At 39.4% G+C, this 25080-nt stretch overlaps 1 protein-coding gene across 5 annotated transcripts; it reads right to left on the bottom strand.

Annotated features, from left to right (window-relative positions):
- Positions 1-2853: 2853 nt before the first annotated feature.
- Positions 2854-24547, bottom strand: LOC131236645 (putative DEAD-box ATP-dependent RNA helicase 29). Of its 5 annotated transcripts, none has more exons than XR_009166817.1 (12): positions 24044-24539; positions 21987-23148; positions 21700-21757; positions 13392-13496; positions 9768-9819; positions 9321-9397; positions 9017-9069; positions 7978-8059; positions 7838-7894; positions 6642-6777; positions 3161-3483; positions 2888-3006 (listed from the first exon to the last, which is right to left on the bottom strand). XR_009166817.1 is itself a non-coding variant. In XM_058233958.1 (11 exons), exons 1-11 carry the CDS (start codon positions 24408-24410, stop codon positions 3260-3262), a joined length of 2373 nt encoding a protein of 790 aa, XP_058089941.1. In that variant the 5' UTR covers positions 24411-24539; the 3' UTR covers positions 2888-3259. The 5 variants fall into 5 exon arrangements, 3 of the variants coding, with proteins under 3 accessions (XP_058089942.1, XP_058089941.1, XP_058089943.1); XR_009166818.1 differs by having other exon boundaries at positions 2888-3003; XM_058233958.1 differs by having other exon boundaries at positions 2888-3483.
- Between the last annotated feature and the right edge of the window lie 533 nt (positions 24548-25080).

The following is a 25080-nucleotide window of genomic DNA, read 5'->3' as shown; positions in this document are numbered from 1 at the left end:
CGAGCTAACTGAGCTAGCTCGGTTTGTGTACAGCCCTACGCGTAGGGTTGAGCACTAGTAGCAACAAAACTTTCAAATAAAGTGGATCTTGATATTTATATGTTATCCAAACCGTTTATAAGGTCATTCCTAACTGGATGAAGTGAAAACACCTAAAATGTAGCTTGATACAAAACTTTTACGGCCATAAAAAAGCTTCAAAGGTGCTCACTAAATGCCCACTATCTCCTCTTATATGGCACCCTTAAGTGTTTTATAAACTTCAATTTTAGTCACACGTTCTTAAATGACTTCACAAAACGGAAGGAGGGGTGGATTTCTCAAAAACATTGCCATGGACCCCACCCAACTTTGTGAAAGGCTTTGCAGGAATTCCGCGTCCGGTTACTACTTGGACCGAAGCAAATTGGCTGGTGTACCACAAACCAGCTATATAGCTACTGTAGGTACGTGTCGTGCGAAGGCGAGCACGGGCGCTCCTCGAGCTCCGGGTTGTACTAACGGTTCAAAGGAGATCAAAGTTACATGGCCCCACAGTGATGTATTTATTATATCTACACTGTTCATCTATTTTTAGAGATCATTTTATCCAAAAAATGAATCATATCCGAAGATCACATGGACCACACCACAAATAGCAGTAGAGATAATAATTTTCATTGTTAAAAACATTCGTAGGGCCCACCATAACGTTTTTTTTTTTAATCCAATATGTCCATAAGGTCAAAAATACCTGTACGAAGAGGATAAAAAAATAAATCATATTGATCCAAAACTTCTGTGACCCCAAAAAGGGTTTCAATGGTAGACGTTCAATCCCCCGCTGCTTTTTGCAGTGTGGTCCACTTGATAGCTCTATATGTCTTATTTTTCATCTCAAGCCTTAATATGAGATCTCCAAATGGATGGACGGTTTGGATATAGCACATACCTCATGATGGGACCCACAGAAGTTGCTGACGACAATACAGCATCTATGGGCGCGGATTAGTAACTACCCCCGCCTATTCGGAGCTCCGGACAGGCGGAGGCTCCGAGGCCCACTGAGGGGACAGTGTGATGTATTAATTTTATCCACACCGTCCATCTCTTTTTTCATATCATTTTATTGATATTTGAGAAAAATAAGATAGATCCAAGGCTCAAGTGGACCACACCATAGGAAGAAGCGGTGCTAAAGATGACCACCGTTGAAACCTTATTAGGGCCCACTGTGTCGTTTAGTTTCTATCCAGCCCCTTTATATGGTCATATGCACGTGGATGAAGTGAAAAAACAAATACCATCTTGATCCAAAACTTCTGTGCTCCTTAATAATTTTTCAACGGTAGGAATTTAATCCCCACCGTGTGGCCCTTTTGATATTTAAATCTTCTTTATTTTTGACGTAATATTTTAAAATAATGTGAAAAAATGGATGAACGGTGTGGATGAATTTCATACATCACGGTGGCCCCTCAGTGGCCCTTGGAGCCTCCACCTGTCCGAGCTCCCAACAGGCGGGGTTAGTACCTAATCTGCGCGCAGCAGCTATACCGCTGGTGTGAGGGACACCAGCCAATCCGCATCCAATGGCTGATGGTCGGTGCTATGTGGGCCCCACCATGATGTATGCATTTCATCCATGCCGTCCATCTATGTTTCTAGATCATTTTGGTATGAGACCAAAAATGAGGTATATCCGAATCTCAAGTGGACCACATTACAGGAAAACAGTGTTGAATGAACATCGACCATTAAAAACTTTTTAGGGGCCATAAAAGCTTTGGATCAAGCTGATCTTTGTTTTTTCCATTCATCTAGGTCTATATGACCTAATCAACAGCTTGGATGTCAAATAAGCAGTACATTGGGCCTTGAGAGAATTTTAATGGTGTATATCCAATTACTATTGTTTTCCTGTGGTGTGGTTCACGTGCGATTTATATTCCCCTCATTTTTGGTATCAAGCCCTAAAATGATCTTTAAAAATGAATGAAACACATACACCACGGCAGGCTCAGAAAAGTGGCCTGTGTTAAAAATTGGAATGTGTATTAGGGAAGGGAGAAAATCTCTCTCGCAAAGGATAATTTTGTGTTAAAAATTGGAATGTGTATTAGGGAAGGGAGAAAATCTCTCTCGCAAAGGATAATTTTGGATTAAAAAAATAATAACCCCCGAGTGCATTCTTCGTTCTCCATTAAGCTAGACTCCCATCATGGAAAAATTTCAACATAAAAGACTCCCTTCACAAAAAAATTTCAACATAAAAATCATAGAGCACTTTCCTTATGCGTTGACAAACACCACTAAACATAGAATATTTTCCAAATTCCACTAAGTACAAAAATTCAGCGTTAACAAACAGGCCCTTAGTGTCATGCTTCCTCCTCGCCTTGAATCACGTGACTTCACGTATTGACATGTTTCAGCTACTCCAATAGCAATGAATTTCTCAGCATATCTCATGTTACTCTCATTCCCTCATTACTGTTGTTATTATCATGATTATCTTTGTATGTGTGATCCACCAAAGCTTTTAAATGACACATCAGATCACCAATCACTGATATGGACTGCTCATTTGTTCATAGCACTGGGGACAGGTGTTTGCTGTGAAAATCACATGGATCAGAAGAGACTGATCATCAATAACATGAAAAGTGGATAGTCTAGATTGACAGGAGAACAAACATAGGTCTATTGATCACCTTGAAACTTCTATGTCAAGCCTGGTGGATTGCTTATGATTCGAAAGCACTTGGGTTTAGTGATGCTAACCATCTAATCTATAGAGTAATCAAGTTTCAAAATACTGTTCCAACATACCATATCACCATGTGAATGTTTATTATGAATGATATATGAATCTTGGGAAGAATGCATCTTTGTTTCGTTCAAGTGATGATGAAAACTGACATGAATGATATTTTCCAATGCATCAATGTCTCGATAGAAATGTTTTCATCAGACCAACCAATCAAGATCAAAAACAGCTCGACAGAGAAAGGGAGCATACCCCTTCTGAAACAAAAAAGAAAATGAATACAAAAACAAAAAAGTTGCACAAAGAGTCTTAATTAATTAATAAAACAAAACTTGCCACGATACAGAAAGAAGAAAGAAAGAAAAATGGCCTGAAATGACACGGCCACATGCGAACAGAGTGAAAGCTTACTGCTCATCTCTTTCTAAGGCTGGCTTTGGGACCGTTCCTTTCTCTTTCCTTGCGTTGGCAGACCTTCAAGGCTAGAAGTCACTTATGAAGGATCTGAATCTATGGCTTCGAAGACTTTCTGTTTCCTCTTTTCCCATTTTTTCCATACTTTTTCCCCTTGGCAGATTTGCTCTTCATGTAAGATACTCTATTAGCCTTTTGCTGACGCCTCTTCCGCACCTGCTCGGGATCTCTCAGCTCTGATGGCACATGGGCATTAGGCACTGCATGGTATTTATTTGCCCCTTTGAAGTGTCTGTTATTCCCCTGCATCCGACGATTGGCTGAAAAATGCATACAAGTTTGAGACGGTCACGTTATGCTGTTTCTGTAGGCATTTTCTTTTTCAATATTACAACTTCCAAGAATGTGAATGTACACAAGTATGCGTGTCTGGATCGCAGAAGAAACAACATATGAGGCAACACAAGAATTTATGAATGAATGCTGAAACAGAAATTACGAAAGAAAACAAAGGATTGATGACTAGCTTACAGCCAGTTGCAGGTGGTTGTTCCTCATTTACATCCTAGTGACAATGCCTTTCAGATGCATGAGAAACAGCATTGAATGTTTAAACATATTTCTTGTTGATCAACATAAACAGGATCAAACACACCAATGGTGAGAGAGCTCGAATAAACAGATAGCAAATGAATGATGGTGATCCATAAGGATGCACATAATGGGAAATCTGAAAGAACATGTCAGGAATACAGAGTAACAATTCCCGCAAGTTTTTTATTTACAACTCAGGCTTAACCATAGTTAGCAGAACTCCATTTTGAACTCCGTAATTTGAAAGGCAAAAAAAAAAAAAAAACCCTCATATAATTGATTAAACAGAGGCTTGCACTATAGGGTTGCACCAGGGATTGGCACTGAGCATTACTTTTCGCATTGGTTATGGATGAGTTAATGAGGCACTGGCAGGAAGAAATCACATGGTATGTTTGTTTGCAGATGACATAGTTTTGATTGACAAGATGAAGGACGGCATAAACACAAAGCTTGACTTTTTGAGTGTTTAGAATCTAAATGATTTAGAATCAGTTGGACTAAAACAGAGTATCTGGAGTGTAATTTTAGTAACAAAAGGAGTGAAAACGAGGAATTAGTTAAGATTGCTAACCAAGCAGTTTCCCAAAAATACTGCTTTTGATACCTTGGCTCAATAATTCATAAGAGTGGAGAGATTGAGAAGGATGTTGCCCACAGAATTTAAGCTGGGTGGAAGAATAGAGTTATGCCTTGGGAGTTTTATGTGATAGTCATCTGCCACTCAAACTAAAGGGAAGATTTTATAGAATAGCTATAAGACCAGCCATGCTTTATGGGACAGAATGTTGGGAAGTTAAGGAACAACATGGGATGAGCGTACCTGAATTGAGGATGTTAAGATGGATGGGTGGCAAGATAAGGAATGATAGAATTATAAATGAAGGCATTTGAAGGAACTTTGAACTAGCACCAATAGGTAATAACATGGGGGAGGGTAGACTTAGATAGTTTAGTCATGTGCAATGGAGACCAAGAACTTGGATGGAGGTAGCAAGGAAAGACAACCTAGGGTCCAACTGAAGGTATGGCCCTTGACAGTGTAACAAGATTCATGTTGCCAATCCCAATTAATTGGTATAAGGCATAGACAATGATGATGATAATTGATTACACTTTTGAAACTCCTTTTGGAAAATAGGCAAAAAAAAAATCATTTTTTTGGGCAAAACCAAATCAAACACGGCCCCTCATAAACTCTTCAAAAAAGAAAAAAAAAAAAAGGTTTTATTCCGAAGAATTATTGGAGGCAACTTAAAAAGCAGAGATTGGTGGTCGCCACCATTGATAAAATTGAGTAGGTGTACAGTTTTAGCAGAGATGGACTGACTGATATGCGGATTACTAGAAAAGGAAGGATATGACAGATGCAAAGAACACCATTCAACTATCTACATACATCATTTTTCAAACACAGAGAAATTCTCTTTATAAAGTTTTCTATTTTAACCTTATTTATATATAATATATTAGACCCATATATGCACGCATAGATTATTATTTTTTCTTTAATTCCGTTGTTTTTGAGTCCACACCTTATTAAATCCATACTTCTTATCCTCCAAATTTTCGGGGTTTCCATTTTTTGAATGATATTCCCATATTTTTAACGATTAAGGCTAAATTAAACACGAACATTTCCCGTATCATTTTTTTGCTGTATTCCATTTTCTGGCTAGTTAAGAATGAATACTGTTAAAATACAGTGTAAACCTCTACTCCCTCCCTTCCTTACTAGCATCAAGGATTAGGTCCTCCCTCCCATAATTTGCTCCATTCCCTCTAATGTTACTACATGAGATCATTTTCCTGTTAATGCATCCTCAGCCTGTCTTCACATATAATTTGAGTAGAAGAATGGCATCCTGATACCTAAAGTTTAAGAAACCATCATATGCAACTGACGCGAACAAGTAGCAAAGAAGGGAATTCTTGCAGTGCACATCGGGTAATATATTGTAATGGCATGATTATGGAACACATGCCATCTGAGAGGGAACTAACTAGTGTTATTTGAAGTGAAGCCGACAGATACTTAAGCACTAAAACCAATGGATCCTTACTCTTGCTCGGGTGGTAGACTCTCAGGAGTTTCAACACCCGGTCAGGGGTTCAAGTATCCATAGGTGGTGAAATTCCACTACAGCGTGAGTGTGTAAAAAATAAAAATAAAAAAAAATAATAAAAAAATAAAGAAAAAGGCGCTAAAACCAAGGACTCAGATTGAACCCACATAGAGGAAGCAGTCATACCTCACAGAAAGTTTGCATGCTTTCCAACAAATTAGTCCAATGACAGTAAATTACATGAATGATGATGGAACCAAGCAAGAACTTCGAAGAAATATATGGTTATCCAGCACGGAAAGAATTTTTATCAATAACACATACAACCGAAATACTCATGATATGATGACAAATATATATATATATATATATATATATATATATATATATATATATATATATATATATATATATATATATATATATATATATATATATATAAACACAATAATGATCTCAACCAACAGTTGGCTGAACATTGGCTAATGTATTTTGACTAGCCAACCAAACTGCAGATCATAAACTATATATGTCCACATGAAGGCTTTATTATGAAGAATGTCTAAAATTCAATGAAATCTTCATGGAAAGTTGTCAAACCACACTTTCTATGACATCATTCTTAAAGATCAAAAGATTGATGAAGAGAAATCAAAGAAGACGAGATTCAATGTATGTTTGTATACCAAAAGACTATATATTTCATTAATGAAGTAACATACTCCCAAACCAAGTATTAAAAAAGTTCAGTCAAAGCTCACAAGAAAAGCAGCAACATGCTTCCAATAAACAGGATTTTGTCTGCTTTCAGGGATTACCTGCTAAACCAGTACCCTCAGCATTGCTGTCAGTGGCCATTCCATTAAAAGAGATATTATTGTGTGACCGTTCTTTCCATTTCTTGTATATCCCTGTCTTGCCAGCTTTTACCTTTGCACCACTCTCTGTCTTGACCTACGTTACAGGAATTAAGAGACACAGTAAGGCAGAAAAACAGTTTATGCACTAATAGGCATTCCTGTAGGTAAATAAAAGAGGAACATATCGCGTGGAAAATTTTGCAGAATTAGCTCCCAATAATGTGAAATTAGATTTCTTGCAAAACAATGGACTTGGAAATCATCAAACTATCAAATAACTAGAGAAAAAAGGAGTTGAGAAAATTGTTCCTGTATCCAAACAGCCCCCAAGAGCCTATATTTTGGTTGATGTATGAGACCATTGGGCAAACCAAACATTTCATGCCATCTCCTACCTTGCACAGGGATGAGAAAAAAGGGTTGAGAAAGAGGCTTCTTGGATTAAAAGGAGTCTTATGGGTGACATTGTCAGCAAGTGTTGAAACTAGAACACTCACAAGCAACGTTTAAAAACTCAATGACCCAACTTGAAAGTCTGCTAAATCAACTCAGTTTCGTGTGGATCCAAGTGCAATTGTACAAATCTGCAAGTTATATATATATATATATATATTCACACGCACTCACACACGCCCATGCACTCGCACACCCCACACGCCCGTGCACTCACACCATAATGGGTGCCAGAACCCATGACCTGGTGTTAAAACTCTTGTGAGTCTACTACTGAGCCATAGGGTCGTAGGCCTGCAAGTTATATTCAAATCACACAAAGTTGCTCTATTCAATTTGTAAAAAGGGTCAAGGTGATGCAATTCCTGCAGAAATCACGAATTCATTTCGATGATAGGTTATGCTTCACATTTGGTCGCAACTGCTCCCATAAGTAAAGAAGAATAAGACAAACATTGTAGCTAGCTCTGGAATCAATTGCCCATCTATATTAACCTTGCACCATAGTTCCGGTAATTTCAATGATGAAAAGAAAATTCCAGAAAAAATTTATTGCACCATACTTGGAAAAACTGCATTGGAGAATATAAAGCTATCAAAATATTTATTTATTTATTTAATTCTGGAAATCATAAATCCAAAAACCAAACACAAAATACTGCTTGGTTTGCATTAGTTTACAACAATGTACAAGATGATACCTTTCCAGAGGCCGTCACACGTTCACCATTGTTTAACTTGATGTACTTTTTACCTCTCTGAAACCAAAGTAAATCAAAACTTTACAAATTTGGGATTACTTTTAAGTAAGAAAAGAATTAGGTTTAAGTGTTGAAAATACCTTATCCCAGTGATAAACAGATTTTTGTTTCTGCAAACCAGCACTGTCATCTGCTACTAGATCCAGAACAGCAGCTTCTAGTCTGTAAGAGTAAATAGCATCAATAGCAGCAAACAAAAGAGGAAATATGCCAAACTCTTGATTTACCACTGCAGATCAAAGTATTCCAAAATGGTTATGTAATGGCTGTAATGGAAAAAAAAAAGACCCATAACAGCCCGTTACCCGACCAAATAATAAATAAAAATAATAATAAATAAAATAAAAGAAGAAGAAGAAGAAGAAGAAGCCGTACTAGCCTGCACTGTAACGGTAATGGCAGGGGCCATTATGGCCACCGTTACCGTTATGGATTACCTTGCTCCAGATGTGATCACAGTGCTTAATGGAAAATAAGGACACATGCAACAAAAAGTCGTGCTTAATGGAAAATAAGGACACAATAAACAACATTTTGAAGAATAGTACCCAGAAATTCACAACTATCTCAAGCTCTCGAATGGGATGCAATGAATAGGATCTAAAAGCTCTCCCTCCTTCCCTCAAGTTTTCTGTTCTGGCCTTTGGCCTCTAATGAAATTTCATCTTTCCAAATAAAAAATAAAAAAATTCGATAGATGGAGAAGTGGCCAGAAGTATCAAGTTATCAACAGATACAGTTTTTTTTTTTTAATATAAATTTTAATATTTGTTTTAAATATAATCTTCAGATATTCGTGTATGACACTGTTCACAACATGTGCTTGCAAAATAATATTGAACTCAATTTTTGTATTTAGTCTTCCCACCATCTCTCAAGCTTCTCCTGCTCCACTAAATATTTGTTTTAATCACTGACAGGGCATTATATCTCATTATACTGCTTTGATTCGCTATAATATGTGCTGAGTGATTATAAGTTTATAACTATAGCTGATATCTGACTCTTCAAAACATCACTGTTAATTATTGTAATCAACCAATAGGAGGAAACAAGCAATATTGAAATCAGCCCCTTGTTAATATGAGACTATGGGAGGAATACAAAGCTTTAAATTACCTGCTTGATCCAAAGCCCTCGTTTGCCTTTACTGCTAAACCTGCCTCCAGATGCTGGAAAGTACAGACATTGAACCCTATTATTTATCTTTCCAATGTTTTAAAATAATAGGAATTAAAAATAAAAATAAAAATTCCTAGAGTATCTGAGAAGAAACTAAATATGCGCCATGGACCCTAAACGTGTAACTTGATAAAACTACCAGACATGGTGAAGCCCCAGAGAAGAAATATATTACATGATACAATCACAGGCTTAGCACCATCATGATGAATAAAAGATAATAATAATAAAAATAACCTACTTGATTTGTCGGTATTGAACTTATGTAGTACTCCTCATCCTTAAAGCTCTCTGCCTTTCTTTTAGAACCGCGAACTTCTAATATGGATACCAAGAGAACACAGCAACAGTTCAATTCGGTGTTTGCTTTTCTTTTTCTTTTTTAGAATTTCAAAAGATAATTATCCCAGAAGTACACTAATATGAATAGGAGAGGCCAAAGGATGAAGGGGGAGAAGGAAAAAAAGAAAAGAAAGCCAAAGGACAACACAAATGATGGGGGTTGTTATGGTTCTATGAAGCTTATTCTAAAATCACTATAAAAAAGAAACAGGGCAGTGGAGAGTGTTTACCATTTATCACCTAAAGAACAATACAATAAATGTGGGGAGCCTTTATGAAAAAAAGAAACAAAAAATCGAGGGTCTTATACTTGCACTATCAAGATAAGATTAGGAAAGGACAAAACCTTTTATCTCCCTTTCTTCAGGAAATATGCTATCCGACTTTATGTCCTGCATCTGGAATAATAAAGAAAATAAATTGGTTAATATCAAGTACAAAGGAAAACCCCCTAAAAGATGCAGTAACTTTTCATTTACAAGAATATTCCAATCAGACCCTGCATTTAGATGTATTTTTTGTTGAAATGCAATTGAAGATAGATATTGGCTAGCCATACAAAGATTGCCAGCCATGCCAAAGAGTATGCCAAAATTTTGGAGCTAGGAGGCCTGATCTCGTTTGAATAAATAAAAGCCTATCCTTAAAATAAAAAATTTGACACCTGATCTTATTGATAATACTGCCAGCAAAAGTAATCAAGCAGCTTGTATATAGTTCATCAAAGTACACTAAACGTTCCAAATCTAATGCAGAGAAAAGTCAATGAGGAAAAGTAGTGTGAACTCGATCAATGAATGGAAACAAAATTCCTTAAAAGTTCGACACACAATACTCAGAACTTGAGTAAGCCAACTTGGTTATGACATTGACCAAGCAACACTGATTTATTAGAAACAATCAAGACACCTTTGATAGGTACGGGGTACTGGTAGTGGTACTTCTAGTACCACTACCAGTACCACTACCAGTGGTACTTCTAATAATGCAGAGAAAAGTCAATGAGGAAAAGTAGCGTGAACTCGATCAATGAATGGAAACAAAATTCTTTAAAAGTTTGACACACAATACTCAGAACTTGAGTAAGCCAACTTGGTTATGACATTGACCAAGCATCACTGATTTATTAGAAACTATCAAGACACCTTTGATAGGTACGGGGTACTGGTAGTGATACTTCTAGGACACTGCCAACACCATAAACAAAATGAAATGTTTTGGCACTCATTAATTTTCAAAAGGAAAAAAAAAAAAAAAACAATAATAATAAATCTTCATTGGCTCCATTATCTCGTCATGATAAGCAGAAAGAGTACTAACCTCATATTGGTGTGTACTTAAAACCTCAGATTAGATTTCAGTTTTCCTTTACTGTCAGAAATTTATATTTTGGTTCACTTAATCATGTGGTTATGAGCCTTTGATACAATCAGGCCCCACCATCACATCTCATATCAAAAGATGGGACCCAAGCTCCATACAGATGAAAAAAAGATGGTTCCAGACTTCCACATACGTGTACAAACTGACCCACATCATCCAATCATTGGATTGGTCCCAACCTGTCCAACCAGATTAGTTGGCCCGATATGAGGCCTGATCGATTGTGGACCCCAAACACATGGACTGTCTATGTGAGCACTGAGCACATGTGCCTTATTCACATGTGTGCACTGTACACATCTATACACAGATCGTTTAGAATAAATAGCAAAGTCAGTTTCCTACTTCCATGCAAATTAGTTCATTTCCTTTACTTTTATGAAAATCAGGAGCTAGAGTCAAATTAGGAAATTTATTAACCAATAATCTATATAAATACCTGTATTCAGCCATACATTTGAAACAGATTTATTAATAAAATGTCAGCTCTTTTAGTAACATACACAGTTTCTGAACTGGGTTTAGTTTAAGGGTTCGAGCTCCTATTTGGTGGAGTGATTCCACTTGGGTTTCTTGATTGGAGTGATTAATTTCCAAGAACCTCTTCGTACAACTGTTCTTTTTTGTTTATCTGATTGTTGCACTCAATACTGGCTTCAAGATTTGATTGATTGGAAACCAATGGGGGCTCTAAAGTTCAACCATTATTTTTATTTTTATTTTGAAAGATGATGATATTGAATTAAGAAACAAGAAGAAAATACAGAAATTGGAGAGAGGATCCGCTGAGAAAGCAGACTCTACTAGACTCAAATAAAAAGAAGGTCAAAGCCCTTCAAAAAATCTACATGAACAGCCCATTCTATCATTAACCGCATTGCCTTTGAAGCAACAGCCTCTACGGAGTTCGAAACATCCCTAATGCATCTCCCATTTCTTTCTTCCCAAACCGACTACCAAACTGCAAGGATAGCCATCCTCCATAACCGAGTCCTTTTCTTGCCTATGCAACAACCATTATGCTTAGTGAAAATCTCAATATACAGTAATCATCTGAACTTCCTACATAGGTTCTTGTTGCAATCATTGTTCGGAGTATCCCCGGTATTATCCCTATCTCCGGCTCAGTGATACAGATAACACTGGTAGTATAAAAAATTGCAAGTATCGGTGATGTATCGCTAAGTATCGCCAATGTATCACCAATGTTTTCAATTGTGTAAATTCCAGGTGTCGCTTGTATCGACAATGTATCGATATCTCCAATGCATCGCCAATATTTTTTATTGTGTAAATTCCAAGTGTTGCTTGTCTCGCCAGTGCATCGGCGATATTTCTATAATATCGTTAATGTATTGATATTGCCAAAAGTCCGTTTATTAAAAAATTCCATTTCAAATTTTTTTTTATTGACGCGTGGCTGTATGTAGTGATCAAATTGTCAACAATATTATCATTAATGCATCATGGGCAATATTGGGACCATATTCTTTCGTTCCCTTTTCAGTTATCGACGATTTCTCGGCAAAATATCATGTGTTGTCGATATTATGAAATATTGATGGATATTTGGATGGAAGTTAGGATGGTTGGATGGATAGATGGGATGGTTGGACTAATTGCTTACAAAAACACATGCTTTTAAGCCCCCTGTGAGTTATCATGTGTGCGTTCTTTTTGCAATTTTTTTAATTCCTAACTATGCAAATATATGTATTTTAGCATCTCCTGAAGTTTCACTGAATTTTTTTAAAACAATTTTCCCATGTTTCCCTGCATTTCCAATTATCAGCGATATCGATATTGTTTCTATATCCCCGACCAGCGAAACTTGTAGCGATACCGATAGTTCGAAAACTGGTTGCAATTGATAGCCGATTGTTTGGTATTCTGCTGCATCACGCAATGTTTTTCTAGCCATGCTCACTGACTATGTTTTTCAAAATAAAATGTCTGGCCATGCCATTTACCAGATAAATCTAAAAAGAAAAAGAAGAAGTGAATGCTAAGATTATTTTTGTTCTTTTCATCGTCTAGGAACTGGTCACGCTGCACTTCCTCAACCTAATAAAGATTATCTTGTGAATGACTTAACATGGCTACATACATTTTTCTGTCACATGTCAAATAACCAGTATCTGTACTGTATTCCTTCCCACCACCCGTAATCAACTAATATTGCTATGTTCAAGATGATTCCTTACTCGTGAATCACATAAAGGCCAAGCCACTTTCCAATACTGTATGCGGACAGAGGTCCTCTGGCTGCCACTTTTCCATTCAATGAAGACAGTTGCATGATTTCCACAAGGATCTGGGAACCTTTGCACACCCTAGAACTTGTAGAGATAGTTTGGAAACTAGAACAAAGAACAATGGGAATCATAGTGACAAATGAAAATTGTTGAAGTTCATTCAACCAAAATTATGTTCGGGACATATTTTAAGGTAAGCATCACATCAAAATAATTTCTAATTCTATGGAAGTACTTCATGGGAACATTAGAAAAGTGATTTGTATTGATGAATTTTAGGTGTGAATTCAAATGAACAAGATTGGCACGACAGTTAATAAAAAAAGACCTACCTTTGCCACCTGATCACTAGATCGTTGCTGATGCACCAAATTGATGACCTCTTCATGAATAGCCCTTTTCTTCTTCATGACATCAACCCATTGACTAGAAGGACCCTGTGATTTACATTTATAAAACAATTTTATAAACAAAAATAAATGCCTCTCGTGGAATAAGATTAAGGAATTAATGTTGGCACTCTACTCCAAACAATGGAAATCCTACATGACTAAGATTATACTCACCTGTAAGTATTATCCTTGTGAAGACAAGGACAACCATCATATAGTACAAAGACGCAATAATTGCCCTATGCAATATTGCAAGCATGCTCTCAGTATATAACATTTCATACAATTAACCAATGGATCTTCACTAAGGAAGAGAAGAGTTGAAGACAGTGAAGCAAACCAACAGACAAAAATTTACACTTGAAGAGTTAGTAAATGTTGTAGGAATTATATCATATATCTATCAATCACTCACCCCATCTGGTAGCCAAACGGTTCATGTCATAGTGAGCTTCTCAGAGGATGATGAGATACAATACCCTTGCCGTAAGGAAAGCTCCAGAAAAAAAAAAAAAACATTTCTGAATGAGATGTATAATTCCTCATCTTTTGAACAATCAAGTGCTTTTGAAACCTTTTTGACAACAAGGAGGAAAGAGCAATGGATATTGATTTCTTAATTTGCAGAGGGATATTTTGGACATTTTCTTAACCCCATGAAACTTTCTAATGCTTGTTAATTAGATACTGTTTGGTCTTTAGTAGTCAAAATTATTTTGGAACTAATAGTTTTGTTTATAGTCAATTTAGGACCTTATAGGAATGGTTTAGATGTTTCTGAATTGGATTTTACAAAGACTCCTTTGGAGATTAAAGTACCAACTAGTGAAAGCCATTTAAGTTAAGAGTCTTACTAAATTTTGTTGTTCTAGAATTTTTAGCAACTAAAGAATTTCTTATCTTAGGAAACAATAGTAGAATGGAAGTCTAAGACTGAATTGAATCAAGGGCTTCCTAGAAGATTTTTGGCTAATACGGAGAGTTGCAAGTGAGCATGCTCATGCATGTTCTTTATTGCAGGACATGTACAGAGTTGATGATAAATGAAATTGAGAAATGTAATTTAGAGTTTCCCCTTATTGATTGTTTTGATGCAGTAGACTTGTGATCCTCTTCTTATATTTCTGTTTCTACACTGAATCTTGCGTCGAATTACACACGATTCAATTTTTTTATTTGCATGAGTTGGTATTACAACTTTCCGTCCGAGGGTTGTGATCTCGGTGATTGTTATGAAGGCGAGAAGAGATGTACTGGAGGTGTTTCAAGAGCGATCCTCCAAGAGGCTACCATAAAATGAGGCTTTTGAAGAATCAAGAAGATAAGTCAAGCAATCACTCCATCGTCAAGGCAATTCCAAAACACGAAGACTTTGGTGATGGGTTGTGTTGTAGAGATGAGGGTGTTGAGATTAGTGTGTGGGAAGACCAGTAGGTATTCAATTGAGAATGAGTTCATTTAAAGCAACCTAAGAATACCCCGACAGGGATTGAGATGGCTTGTCCATCCATATGCTAAGAAAATAGGAGCATCATCGTAATGTGTTCAAAAGAAATTAGGACACTTTGACATCAACAACTTTCTAGCTAATACATAATTCGACTAATTATAAGTCACAACTTGTAACATATTGAATTCCCAAATCCTCATTCAACCCCACCATCTAATAACTAGCCAAGGTATTCTGTATCGATAATGGTGGCCGTAATAGCCACTACCGTTACCGATACAGTGTATCGGCATAATGGCCGATGTGGGAGGCATAACGGCTGTTACGCCCTTGTATCAATCAATTTTTTTAATTTTTAATTTTTTAGCCCAAAAAATATGAACAATTATCCAGAAAAATCCAAAAAATCTAAATATTCTAAATATGTATTCATTTTTTGTTTTGAATATCTTTATGGTGGCATAACGGTCCACTCTTTGGTGAGAGTGTTATATTGGGTTGTCTGATAAATTTATGAACCTGTCAACCTGCGATTTGACTACAAAACTCCTATATTTAATTTTCTAACTATTTAATATAAATGTTAAATATATTAGGATATGAATGTAACACCAAAATATCTCACATTGAAATTTTTTAAGAAATTTTGAAATTAATGGTCCGGATGAATGTGTTACAGCTTAGTAGGTGAGGCCCTGATCATGGGGCCCAACCCAATGTATGTGTTACATACCCATGTTGTCCATCTATTTTGCCAGCTTATTATTATTATTATTATTATTTTTACGGATAACTAGAATTATATTGAAAAAAGGAGAAAGGTACAAAAGAGAGAAGAAGTCTGCTGAGATGGCAGACAACTAACAGCCTAAAAAAAGCATATCAAAGTCTTTTTGCCCGTTAACAATGCCCGCCCATTGAAAGATATGAAATTTAGCTCTTGACCAAACTTCTTGGACTGAAGTAGAATTGTCGTTGAAACATTTGTTGTTTCTTTCCTCCCATACTGACCACCAGACGGCGAGGATCACCATTCTCCAAATGTGAGTGATGGATTTTCCTATCTTGATTCCATGCCAAGCCGAGAGCAAATTGCAGGAGGACATCGGATTACACCAGCTAATTTTGTATCGAGAGAAGAATTCAGCCAAGATCTGAGAGATGAGAGGGCAATGGACAAAGAGGTGGTCCACTGATTCCTCATCCTTCATGCAACATAAACAGATGTTGACGATGAACATGCCCCTTTTCTTCAGATTGTCCATTGTGAGAATTTTGTTTTTGCCTACTAACCATGCAAAGCAGATGTATTTAGGGGGAGCATCGTACTTCCAAATATGCGAGGCAGCTGGGTTCAAAGGCGAACGCGGGAGGGATAGCTGAGCGTAGAAGGATCAAACCGAGAAGACGCTGCTTTTGTCTCCAGCCCATAAGATCTTATCAGGAGTAGAGGGGTCAGGCACAACTTTGGAGATGAGGAGAAGAAGCACCGCATACTCTAAGATCTCCCAATCGTGAAGATTTCTGAAACACTTCACGTCCCAGACGATACTAGCGTTAGAGATATAGAAGTAGTTAGCTACTGGAATATTTTTTTTAGGACTTAGACGATAGATGTTAGGGAATCGGTTCATCAGTGGCTCCTCCCCTATCCACAAGTCTTCCCAGAATCGAATGGAGTGACCGTTACCTAGCTCGAAGCTGATATTGAGAAGGAATTCCTTTTTGGAACGTATAATGTCTTTCCAACCCTATGCGCTGACGAGTCTTTGGTCCACCAACCTCCAGGGGAGCAGTCGTATTTTCCTTTGATGATGGAATTCCAGAGAGTGCCTCCTTCCGTTCCCAGTCTCCAAATCCACTTGCCAAGAAGGGCCTGGTTCATGATCTTCAGGTTCTTGATGCAGGCGCCACCTTCTTGGTAGTGTTTACAAACTTCCTACCAGTCGAGAGGGTGGAACTTCTTCTGGTTGTCCTTTTCACACCACATAAAGTCACGTCGCAGCTTATCAATAACCAACAACACTGAAGAAGGGCATTTGAAGAGGGACACAAAATATATGGGCAAGTTGGACAAAGCTGCCTTGATAAGGGTGAGATGGCCCCCTATCGAAAAGTATTTGCATTTCCATCTAGCAAAGGATTTCTGGAATTTGGCGATGACTTTGTCCCACATCAATTTTGGGGGAAGACCGATAGCAAGAGGGAGCCCCACAAAGAAGGAAAAGAAGCTGAGTGGCAGCTCATGGACTCTGCATATCTGGCAATTTCTGAATCCGACAGATTCACTCCATAAAGTTTCGATTTGGCCATATTAATTCTTAGACCGAAAACCGCTTCAAAGCATCGCAGAGTTGTGTGCAGATTATCAATGAAAGCCTGGGATGCCGCGGAGAGAATAAGGGTGTTGTCAGCGAACTGGATATGCGAAATTGGAGAGTGCACCCCCCGGCATCTTAATGCCGCAAAGAATACCTTCCTTCTGACCTTTGTGTAGCATTTGGGACAAGGCCTCACCAATGACTAAAAAAAGCAAAAGGGATAGAGGATCACCCTGAAGAAGCCCTCTGGAGCTGCTGAAGAACCCTGTGGGAGTGCTGTTGAGGAGAACCGAGAAATGGGCTGAACTGACACAAGCGCTGATCCAACTTCTCCATCTAGCTCCGAAACCCACGCGGCGAAGCATATAAAGCAAAAAGTCCCACTCCACATGGTTGTATGCCTTTTTTATGTCCAGTTTACAGAAGACTGCCTTTTCACTAGATTTGTGGCATGAATGAAGAACTTCGTTAGTTATGAGAGCGCAATCAACGATCTGTCTGCCCCTGATGAAGGCGTTCTGGTTCGACGATATGAGTTTCCCCATTACTTTAGAGAGGCGAGTGGATAACACCTTCGCTAATGTCTTATAAGGGCCTCTTATCAGACTGATAGGTCTAAAATCTGAAAAGGAACTAGCACCTGACACCTTGGGGATTAGGGCTATAAAAGACGCACCTAGTCCTCTAGATAATCTACCTCTGTTGTGGAATTCGAACATAAATTCCATAATATCTGCTCGGATGATATCCCAATAGGATTGGAAAAACGCTATTGGGAAGCCATCAGGTCCTGGAGATTTCTCTTCCCAGCTCGTGAATAGCCAGTTTCACTTCTTCTTCAGAGAAAGGGGCTTCCAGAGAATTAGCTTCCATCTCATCCAGCGATTGGAACTGGATATTATCGAGGAGCGGTCTGGACCAACCTTCTGAGGAGAGGAGGGATCTGAAGTGTTGAATAGCACGATTGGATATCTCCTGTCTGTCCTCTATACTGGTGCCATCGATTGTGATGCTTGAAATGGCATTAGCACGGGCACGCATGTTTGCGATGTTGTGGAAAAATTGTGTTCTTGATCCCTTCTGCAATCCATCTCACTCTGGATTTTAGCTTCCAAGTCGTTTCCTCCTGCAGAGCCTTGGTCACTATATCTTGAATTATCTGAATGCGTCTTCCCACCGTAACCGAAGACATCCGGGAGCCCTCAGCGTCCACATCTATTTGTTGGAGTTCCAAAAGTAATTCTGCCTTTTTTGCTTTCTTCTTTCCAAGTTCATCTGCTTTCCATTCCTTCAGTTTCCCCTTTAACATTCGAAGTTTGCATAGGAGTTTGTGGCCAGCGAAACCATCGACCCGAAATGAGGGCCACCATTCTGCTACCCGTAGATTGAAACCGTCGATACCTATCCAGGATGAGTTGAATCGGAAAGGTTTCGGCCCCCAACTTTCGCCTTCCAGTCTCAGTAGGATCAGGCAGTGATTTGAGGTAGTCCTGGGGAGGGCTAGTTGGGAGGCAGACGGGAAGGCCTCCAACCAATCTGTAGAAAGAAAGAATCTATTAAGTCTGGGTTGGATGGGGTGCGAGCGCCCATTTGACCAGGTGAATCTAGCCCCAGACAAGGGAAGATCAACTAATTCATGAGATTGAATCCAATCAGAGAAGTCTTCCATGACTGAAGTGATTCTTCTCTTCCGAGAATGTTCCTCTGCGAACCTAATGATGTTGAAGTCTCCAACAATGCAGCATGGACCTGAGAAGGATTGTCTGATATTAGCTCAACCCAAAAAGCTGGTCTAGCAGAAGACAAGTTAGGACCATAAACTGATGAGATTAAGCAACAAAAATTCGAGGACTTATCTTTTAAGATAACTGAAACGGAAAAGGATACCATGGAGGATGAAAGAAGATCCCATTTGGAAGATTTCCAGGTTAGGATGGCGTTGAGGGGAACCCATTTGGCATCCTTCGCTCTCCAGAGGGTGGCCAGAAGTCTATCGTTGAATAGGGGGACCTTAGTTTCCTGAAAACAGATAACGTCTGGATCCCGTTTGCCTATAGAGTCTTTGAGCAGGCACCTCTTCAGCTTATTGTAGGGCATGATCCAAAAAATGATGCATATACAAATCTCAAGTGGACCACACCACATGAAAAAGTGGTTAATGAATGCCCGCCATTAAAAAGTTCCTAGGGTCCAACGTAATGTTTATTTGCCATCCAACTATTGATAAGGTCACATAGATCTGGATGGACTCAAATTTGAAAGTCATACTACCAATTCAAGATGGTGCTGGAAAAGCTCAGTGGGCCCCACCATGATGTATGTGTTTTATCCACTCTGTCCATCCATTTTGCGAGCTCATATTAGGGCATGAGCCAAAAAGAGACGGATCCAAATCTCAGGTGAACCACACCACAAGAAACAATGATGATTGAATGCGGACCATTTAAAAACATCCTAGGGCCCACTCTAATGTTTAGTTGCCATCTGAACTGTTGATTAGGTCACACTAAATTGGGTGAAGGGAAAACAAAAATATTAGCTAGATCCAAAACTTTTGTGGCCCTTAAGAAGTTTTCAATGGTGGGCATTCAATCACACCATTGTCTCAGTTTTGGGCTCATGCCTTAATATGAGCTCACAAAATGGATGGACAGATTAGATAAAATACATATATCATGGTACGGCCCATTGAACTTTTCCAGCACCGACCAGCATTGGCGGTGTCACTACCGAATCTGAGTCCCTGGGAAACAAAATTAGCAGCTTGATCCAAAACTTTTTGACCCCAAGAAGTTCTTTCACACAGCCCACAGGGTGGCGGCCTACGCAGCTCCAAGGCCTTGTGCCGGCCCACCGAAGATAACAGTGTCCTACCACCCTGATTCAAGCAGAACAGAGGGAATCAATTTGAGGCTGTTAACAGCCCTAGACCATTGACCAGGAAGATAATGTCATTCTACCTATCCATGTTGCTCATAATACCTGCAGACCATTTTCCATAAGATATTGCCAACCTGACCCCATGCAAATGATGCCAGCAACCACCCCATTCAATGAGGCCAGCATCAACAAGGAAATCCCACATTCTATAGGACCCCCACCCAAAGTTTGGAAGCAAAAGGACAGAAGAAACAGGTGATTGACTAATTCTTCTCCTTTGCAACACATAATGCACCTGTTTGGGATTTGCATACCACTCTTCCAGAGATTATCCACTGTTGGCATTTTCTCCAACAAGCAATCAAGATGAAACCCTGAATTTTTAGCAGCACCAGAACATTCCAATTCTCTATGAGGGAATGATGGAAGATAAACTTTCTCACCCAAATGAAGAGTCAGGGACCTGACCAAGAACCGATCACTTGATTCCAAGGTCCATGTTCTCTTAGCAGACCTATCACTGGGGATATATATGCGATCTGGCACTAACACGGGCACTGGAGGGACAGAATCTCCTCATCCTTCAGATTCCTAAAAAAAAAAGGGCTCCAAACTACTCAACAACCCATCCTATTGATGACCTAGTTAACTAGAGGTCCAGAACTACTTTTGTTGCAACCACCATGTACAAGTCTTCAAAGATATTGGAAAGCAGCACACGACCACATAACAAATCCTCCCAAAATCTGACCAAGCCCCATCCCCAACTCTGAATCTTGTGAGATGTTTGCAAAACTCTTTAGCCCGGAAAATCCCTCTCCACATGGAAGACCCATGAACATGCCTTGCCCTCAAAAAGTAGCAACACCGTCAAGTAATCCAGTGGGCCACGTGTATGCTGAATGTAGACCGTAGCCTATCCTTTTTTCTAACTGTCCATTGTTCTCATAACATAGCCCTGATGAGTGTCTAGTCCCAGTCACAAGTTCCTAGAACGTCTCTTACAGAGGGAGCCCATGCAACAAATACAATAGGGCCCATCTCAATGTCTATGACATCCACTCTGTCCATCAGTTTTGCCAACTCATGGTAGGACGTAAGCTAAAAAAATGAGGCAGATCCAAAACTCAAGGAGGCCACAACATAAAAATTAGTAGGGACAGAAACACCCACCATTGAAACCTTCTTGGGGCCAACCATGATGTTTATATACCATCCAACCTGTTCATAAGGTGATCCCCACCAGGAGGAAAATAAAACACAAATATCAGCCTGATCCAAAACTTTTATGGGCCCTAAGAAGGTTTCAATGGCGGGCATCCCAAACTATTTCTTGTGGTATGGCCCACTTGAGTTTCAGAGCATCAGTGCATCTATACAGTTACGAGTAAATGGTACTGAAACATGAAAGGATAATGAGATTAGAGTAATGATGCCTCTTGAACGTTAACTACTTCATAATTCATATAGCAGGAACAAAAACAGAGACTTCATCACTGAAGTACTGAAAGAGATTTCGCAAACAGAAATGTAACAAGTACATCAAATTCATCAAAAACAATTCTAAAGACAAAGTAATCAGAGTGAAAGATGTTACTCGCAAATGCTTTGCTTTAGCAGCTTCGCCTTCAGCCTCCAAGATGGTCTGCTTCGGTCTAGCACATGTTTTCCAGCACCAGATAAAACATTATTCAATAACTTTTGAATTTGGAAGCTACAATTCTCCTCAACATATATGAACCGTCTAATGAAGCATGAGCAAACAAGATGAGGAAAACCAATTTATCATTGCATCATGAACAAACACATTTCAGACGTGAAAATCAGAAATTACCTCTCAAAATGCAAATGCCATAACAATTTTAGAAATCAGACAACGCTTACCTAAAAGCTTTTAAGCGCTCAGAGAATGCCATCGCTGTTAACTCGCTGGATCCCAGCACATTTTTAAAAATCGGGTGCAATCCTTCACAGGACATATCCTTCGCTCTTCTAATGGATTCCTTTGCAGGCAGAGGCTTCGTCTTTGAATACAAGCGAAATGCATTTGTGCACGACTTCTGCAAGGTAATCAGCTCTGTACACCCATCGATAATTTCCCGAACTCTGTCAGCAACAAGATCTATAACAGTCTGGGGAAAACGTCCATAGACTGTTTCACCATTTGCAATTGCCTGATCAATTTTGGATAATACTCCATCCATGTCTTGCAGAACCTCCTCCTCAGTGGGTGCAGGCCTAACTGGCTTTGACAGAAATAGATGAAGATCCAAAAGATAAGGCATGTCCTCTGATGTAACAAATGAATACGCAGTACCAGTTCGACCAGCTCGGGCAGCTCGTCCAACTCTATGGACGAAAATCTTGGGCTTTGGGGGGAAGTCCCAGTTCACGACATTATCAAGCAACGGAATATCAATACCCCTTGCAGCAACATCTGTCACAATTAGCAGCATAGTCTTCCTAGCTCTAAATCGCGAAATGTGAATTTTGCGAGCATCTTGATCCATATCACCATAACAAACAGATGGCTCTATGCCGTCTTCTCGAAAAAGAATATTGAGGAACTCTACATGATGCTTCGTAGAGACAAATATCAAAGTTTGCTGATCAGAACTTATCTGCTCCCTAATTAAATACAACAACGCAGCATGTTTTTCTTCCTGGCGTAAGGTGAAAAAGGCGAGCTTCAGGTCAGGGCTAATCCTTGTGTCCAGATCAAGCCGCACAAGTTGTGGGTCCCGCAGACCAGCCTTGGCAAACTCAGCAAGGGCGCTTGGTAAGGTTGCACTGAAAAGTAGCGTTTGTCGTGTCTCACTCAACTGCGAAAGGATTTTATGCAACTGTTCAGCAAAGCCCATTCCGAAGAGACAGTCAGCTTCGTCGAATACGACATACTCTACAGTGCGTAAAGACATTCCTTCAATCTCAGCCAAATGATGCATGAGCCGACCAGGGGTCGCAATTATAATATCTGGGTTTTGTGCAAGTTCTTCAAACTGACTTTCCATGCTATCACCACCAACCAACAAGCTGATACGAATGTCTGTGTGAAAATAAAATACGCAAAGCAACCACAAATTAAAAACTGAATCATCCTATTGACCAGTTGGGATCTTCCAACTTATGTAACTTTTGGACCATAGCCCATCCATGGTGGGACCCAGCACATGAATGTACCATGCATCCCCATAGAAATTCATGTTATTTTTCGTTCGAATATACTCCTACGCAATCAACATTCTTCATCAAAGAAACTATAATATGAGACAAAGCATTGGACCCTGAATATGTGGGGTAAGGCCAACATAATCCAAAGCCTTCACCTCGTGGGGCCCGCCATTGATTATCCATGGCCCAAAACCCACGCCAGTTCAATGACCCTCACCATTCTATTGGAAAGCTTTTGCTCATTAAATGTGGACCCATTCACATCGGACAGCTAGGATCATCCTATTAGTCATCTAACTTTAAGGCTATAGTTAATCCATGGAAGGGCCCAGTATATGAATGGTCTTAATTTACATCTAAATCCCTATAATTTCACATAAGTAATTTGACTCCTGTGATTGTTCACCAACATTTTTAAAATGGTGGTGACTCTTCAACCGTACACATCATATAGTTGTATGGCTGTCCAGACTGACCAAATCAGCGACTTGATTGCCGATGGACCATAACCAAAACGATCGGCAACAATCTGATTTTTCCATTGGCATTTGGTCCACTCACTACGTTTTACTCTTAACCATCCATTCGACAGCCATCAATCGAATGGTTAGGATTGCTTAATAAGTCTAAGTTTAGACGACAATGTGGAAAGGCAGCAGTACATGAGCATGCGAGGGAGATAAGTCGCCACCATTTTCAAAATGATGGTGAAATATCAACGGAGTACAGCCCATGATCTCATAATTCAGCATTGGCAAAAGCGAACTGACCTGTATATCGGCCGAGCTCTTTGGTGAATTTCAAGGTCTGGAGAGCGAGGTCGCGGGTGGGGGAGAGGATGAGAGCGCGGACGCCGCCTTGGGGGAGGTGCTGGTTGAGGCGGTGGAGCATGGGGATGAGGAAGGCGGCGGTCTTGCCGGAGCCGGTGCGGGCCATGGCGACGACATCGGCGCCGGAGAGGATGAGGGGAAGGGTCTTCCGTTGGATAGGGGTGGGGACACGGTAGCCCTTGCGCTTGATGCCACGGAAGACGTTAGAGCTGAGGCCCAGCGATTCGAAGCCGCCCGATTTCGCTTTCTTCTTCTGCTTCTCCCTCCTCTTGAGCTCCGCCTTCGAGCTCACGTGCAGTGCCACCATCTCTCTCCCTCTCTCTCTGCTGCTACGACAAGGAAGGAAGACTAAAACCTCTACGAAAACCTCTCTGCTGTCAAGACGAGGAAGAAGAAATAAAGGGAAAAATGCCCTATCCCATTGGGAGTTCTATGATACTCGGGATCCGAATGAACCTTGATACGCAGGCACTAAAGAATTGTACACGTCACGTATATTTAAGGGAATTTCACATAGAACTATCTAATTATTATATAATTTACACTCCGATGCCTTTTGAAACAAAAAAAAGGTTTTCAAACGGCTACATATTATAGTCCTTCTGTTAGAATTTTTGAAATGGCTGGTTGGTTGTGCGTATGAGCAAATGGGTCTGTTGCTCGGTGGGTCCCACAATGATGTTTAATGTTTACGTAAAATTCATCCCAACCCTCAAGTGCCTAGTCTCAGATTGGCAATGGGACAAAAAATCACTCTATTTATGATTTAGGTGGACCACACGATTGGAAAATTTGTACACGACAATGATCACCCTTCAAATTATTTTCCTTGGTAGGACCAACTTGGGTCAGAGATAAGATTAAATATGTGTTTCATCTCATGGTTAGAGTGAATTTCACACTATTATCATAGTTGGCCCCATAAAAATCAAGGGTGAAGATCTCTCTCCCAACTATTTTCTTTGGTATAGCCTACC

This window comes from Magnolia sinica, chromosome 2 (genome assembly GCF_029962835.1).
Source record: "Magnolia sinica isolate HGM2019 chromosome 2, MsV1, whole genome shotgun sequence".
NCBI classification, from domain to species: Eukaryota; Viridiplantae; Streptophyta; class Magnoliopsida; order Magnoliales; family Magnoliaceae; genus Magnolia; species Magnolia sinica.
Note: the sequence above shows the minus strand (reverse complement) of the source record. Positions and strands in the feature narration are given on the sequence as shown.